Source organism: Tachysurus fulvidraco, chromosome 7 (genome assembly GCF_022655615.1).
Source record: "Tachysurus fulvidraco isolate hzauxx_2018 chromosome 7, HZAU_PFXX_2.0, whole genome shotgun sequence".
In the NCBI taxonomy this organism is placed as follows: domain Eukaryota; kingdom Metazoa; phylum Chordata; class Actinopteri; order Siluriformes; family Bagridae; genus Tachysurus; species Tachysurus fulvidraco.
The window spans coordinates 24,332,055-24,336,717 of NC_062524.1; the positions used below are offsets into that span (position 1 = coordinate 24,332,055).

The following is a 4,663-nucleotide window of genomic DNA, read 5'->3' on the forward strand; positions in this document are numbered from 1 at the left end:
TTTGATCTTTTTTTTTTCTCCCTTTCTCTCTCTCTCTGTCCCTTTCTCTCTCTCTCTCTCTCCCTTTCTCTCTATCTCCCTCTCTCTCTCTGTCTCTCTCTCTCTCTCTCTCTCTCTCTCTCTCTCTCTCTCTCTCTCTTTCTCTCTCTCTCTCTCTTTCTCAGTGCGAGGATGTCGCCCAGGAAAGATTGTGCAGATGACGGAGGCGGAGGTGCGAGGGCTGTGTATTAAATCCCGGGAGATCTTCCTGAGTCAGCCCATTCTGTTGGAGCTGGAGGCGCCGCTCAAAATCTGCGGTCGGTGTCCCACACGGCAGGGTTTAACTACATATCATCACCCGTAGGGTTGCAGCATCAGGGCTGGGCAGCAGGATGATGTGAGACTGAAATAAAATTTTCGGATCCGTTTGTTCTCTGAGATGTCGAAGCACACAGACTCTACCGAGTCGATCGTCCGACACCTTTATACACATTCAGCTCACTTCGTCACGCCGCCTCGATTTGTCTCGTTCTCGTCCACCCCGTCGTTTTTTTAATCAGCTCCGTCTTGCCGTCTTGTGTGTACAGGTGACATCCACGGTCAGTACACAGATCTGCTGAGGTTGTTCGAGTACGGCGGATTCCCCCCGGAGGCGAACTACCTCTTCCTGGGCGATTACGTGGACCGAGGAAAGCAGTCTCTGGAGACCATCTGCCTTCTGCTGGCCTACAAGATCAAATATCCGGAAAACTTCTTCCTGCTGCGAGGAAACCACGAGTGCGCCTCCATCAATCGCATCTACGGCTTCTACGACGAGTGTACACACACGCACGCACGCACACACACACACACATACACACACAAGCACGATTATGACCTTAATTTTATTTTATTTTTCAGCATCAGTTCTGAGATAAAGTATATATTTGAGTCAAAGTAACACAATAGTGCCACCTGGTGGACAAAAAACGAACTAAACTGGATTTGTGTCTTTACGCGATTCTAATTTTCTTCTTTACTTCTGCAGGCAAGCGCCGGTTCAACATCAAACTATGGAAGACGTTCACCGACTGTTTCAACTGTCTGCCCATCGCCGCCATCGTCGACGAGAAAATATTCTGCTGCCACGGAGGTGAGTTTTAAGTGGAAACTGACAGCGATGCTTTTCAACAATCACCAAACTCATATCTGAAAACCCTGGTGGAAGATAAAGGTTCTGGTTCTGGTCCTGGAACATTATTATTATTATTATTATTATTATTATTATTATTATAAATAGTTACAGAAAAAAAGGATTTCTGATGGCTCCGAATGTGCAAATTGCTCAGTGTGTTTATCAGACTCAGGAATATTGTTATCTTTAACATGCATAAATTCACCACGCTTTACATATTATATAATATATATATATAATATATATATATATATATATATATATATAAACATCTCAGGACTGACGAGGAACTCGTAATCGGTGTCGATCCTTTTAACCGACTAACAGAGGTGACTGATTCCCCACGTTCTCTATTACAGGATTGTCTCCTGACCTGCAGTCCATGGAACAGATCAGACGGATCATGAGGCCCACAGACGTCCCCGACACAGGTACACACTCTGTCTGGAAGGAGCACTTAAGGAGAACTCATTAAAACGTAGCCAGAATTTAACACCAAGCCACTGAATCGACTTTTTTATTGTTTCTGAATCACCACAAAAACAGGCCCAGTTAATGTTAGTACCATTCACAGAAACATTAACATTAAAGGTGCGGTACATGATGTTTGAAAGCCAATGTTGACATTTGAAATCACCAAAACAAACACGCCCCTAACCCATATGGGTGTCACCCCTGTTTTGATAGCTCCGCCCCACACGTACATACGTAACCCAGGCAACTATTACGGCAGAACCTGCTGGGGCAGCTGGCCGAGGGGATATTATTATCAGTAAATGAACTCAATGAGTAATAATATAGTAATATAGTAATATAGTAATGTGTTTTTGTAGTACTGTGTGTTGTACTGTGAAAGGTTTAGCTCCGTTTCACGCGGAAGACGACGTTCAACACCTAGAACCCGAGGCAGAGGTAAAGGCAGGTATCCGCCATGTCAGTGTTTCAATCGCTTTCTGCTAATGTCACACATTCACACTAAGCACTCTCTCCGTCGCATATCGACAAGACACGCCCCTTTCTGCTCCTTGGCTAGACGTTTGTTTTGTTAGTCGGCCCGACTCAGTTTTCTGAAGCGTTTTTCAAACATTGTGCACCGCGCGTTTAAGAGAGGCTTGTGGTTTGTTAGAGTTTAGAGCTTCGCTGAGTTCATAACAGCCCTGTGATATAAAGACCTTCAGCCCTGTGGTACGTTTTTTTCTCTGATCTGATCTGCAGGGCTGCTGTGCGACCTGCTGTGGTCCGACCCGGATAAAGACGTCCAGGGCTGGGGAGAGAACGACCGCGGCGTGTCCTTCACCTTTGGAGCCGACGTTGTCAGCAAGTTCCTCAACCGCCATGATCTGGACCTGATCTGCAGAGCGCACCAGGTGACTTCTCCTCACACACTTTCTCCCTTAACACTGAAACCTTCAGAAAGAGATTTTCTGTTCAATTTCAGTTCTGTATCTCTTTTAATAATAGATATGGTGACGAAGCAGATATAAAAAAAAAGTATGTCAATTAAATTTCTGGAATAGATAATACTAGAAAATATCATGCTGGGAATCCTGTTAAGATTTAGAATCAGTACCTCTTATGGATTCTCGAGATCCCGAGACGCCCCGAGTGCTTTTTCTCCAGCACCTTAAGTCTGAAGGTTTTATCTTCAACCACAAAAATTCTGTGTAAAGTTATCAACAGAGGGGAAAAACACACACGTCTCACACTGAAAGCCAGCAGAGTCCTGACTCGTTTTCTATCCGACTTCCGGCGATAAAATAATCTGCTTGAAAATGTGAAGTTGATTTAGATTTTTTTTTGTACCGGTAAAAAGGGTTCATGTCCAGATTAAACCTGTTTACTAATCACTGGACTGTATATTTTGCCAATATTTTGTATTAGCCGTAAAATTTGACTTGCTGATTTAAGGCGTGTTCGAAAGGTGTTCAGTAACAAGCGAATGTGTGTGTGTGTGTGTGTGTGTGCGTGTGTGTGAACGTGTGTGTGTGTGAATGACTGCAGGTGGTAGAGGATGGGTATGAGTTCTTTGCCAAGAGACAGCTGGTCACTCTGTTCTCCGCTCCAAACTACTGCGGCGAGTTCGACAACGCCGGCGGCATGATGAGCGTGGACGAAACGCTCATGTGTTCCTTCCAGGTATAACACACACACACACACACACACACACACACACACACACACACACACACACACCCAGTTCTTTTTGAGTTCATGTTTTGGAAACACTTGGGTTGATTAGTATAATGATTTATTCTTAGAAACAATTTTACGTTACACTTTTCTGGCATATCGCAGGTATCACAACGCAATACGGACCGTAAACTCCGCTCCAAATCAGAGAAACTGATGTAGTCCTGAATCTTGTGTATCTTGTGTAGTCATGTAGACTTTTTTTTTTTGTTTTTTTAGATGTAGATATATTTGAAAGCTCACATATCCAAGACGTAAGTCTGGACTGGGTCTCAGTCTAAACCGGTTAAGGCTCTTTAAGCTTCCGGGGATTCGTAGGAAGTATACGACTGTGTGAATGTTCATAAATAAACCGCTGTCTATCGTGTTCTATTTGTCCTCTCCAGATCCTGAAGCCTTCGGAGAAGAAAGCTAAGTACCAGTACGGAGGGATGAACTCGGGGCGTCCCGTGACTCCGCCCCGAACAGCCGCCCCACCCAAAAAACGGTGAACGCTCGAACGAGCGGCACCGAAAAGTAGAGAGAGAGAGAGAGAGAGAGAGAGAGAGAGGTGTGAACAAATCGGTTGATGAAGTACAAGGCAAGATCGAGGGTCAAAACTCCCTCTGTGGTTTCTATCATGCCGGAAAAACAATGTAGTCATATACACAGCGAGAAGCGACCCTTTCTGATTTTAAACATTTATTAAACCTTCCCCTTGTCTTTCTTCTGTACTCCTGTAATCTGTTCTTTTCTCCATCTTTCAGTCTCAGTCTTTGTGTAACCACGTTTTTCACTTAAGTCATTTGGAGGAAAAAGAAAACACACACACACACACATATGTACACACAATACACAAACATTAATCTGTCTGCATATCAGAGTGTTCCACTTTTTCTTTGTTTGCTTTGCTTTCTGCTTTGTTTACCTTGGACAGGATGATGTACATTGACTAGTTCTTTCTGTTTTTTAGTTTCATTCTTCCCGATCTGTTTCCCGAGAGAAACAGGAACACGTAAATAAACCAATAACTTTGTCTGGGTTTTCAGTAAATAAACCAGAATAAACTGAACATGCTTGTGTCTGTCTTTTTATATATATATATATATATATATATATATATATATATATATATATATATATATATATATATATATATATATATATATATATATATATATATTGGGTTGCAGTTACAAGAAAATGCCAATAGATGTCGCTGTGTTCCAGCTATTTAGGAGTTTGTAGCTCAGTTGTCGGTGTAAGGTGAGGTAAGGTGTTGGACTACAAATTGCAAGGTTGTGTGTATGAAACCCAGCTCCAGCAAACTGCCACTTCTGG

The 4,663-nt window shown here is 42.9% G+C and overlaps 1 protein-coding gene across 1 annotated transcript in view; it reads left to right on the forward strand.

Annotated features, from left to right (window-relative positions):
- Positions 1 to 4,394, forward strand: part of LOC113635500 (serine/threonine-protein phosphatase PP1-beta catalytic subunit) — a 20,776-nt gene extending 16,382 nt beyond the window's left edge. The window contains exons 2-8 of the mRNA XM_027134993.2: positions 165 to 296; positions 567 to 797; positions 1,007 to 1,111; positions 1,513 to 1,584; positions 2,369 to 2,520; positions 3,155 to 3,289; positions 3,730 to 4,394. Of these exons, the coding sequence (XP_026990794.1) occupies positions 165 to 296; positions 567 to 797; positions 1,007 to 1,111; positions 1,513 to 1,584; positions 2,369 to 2,520; positions 3,155 to 3,289; positions 3,730 to 3,834 (932 nt within the window). The 3' untranslated portion in view covers positions 3,835 to 4,394. The remainder of the gene's footprint in view (positions 1 to 164; positions 297 to 566; positions 798 to 1,006; positions 1,112 to 1,512; positions 1,585 to 2,368; positions 2,521 to 3,154; positions 3,290 to 3,729) is intronic.
- Positions 4,395 to 4,663: the final 269 nt, after the last annotated feature.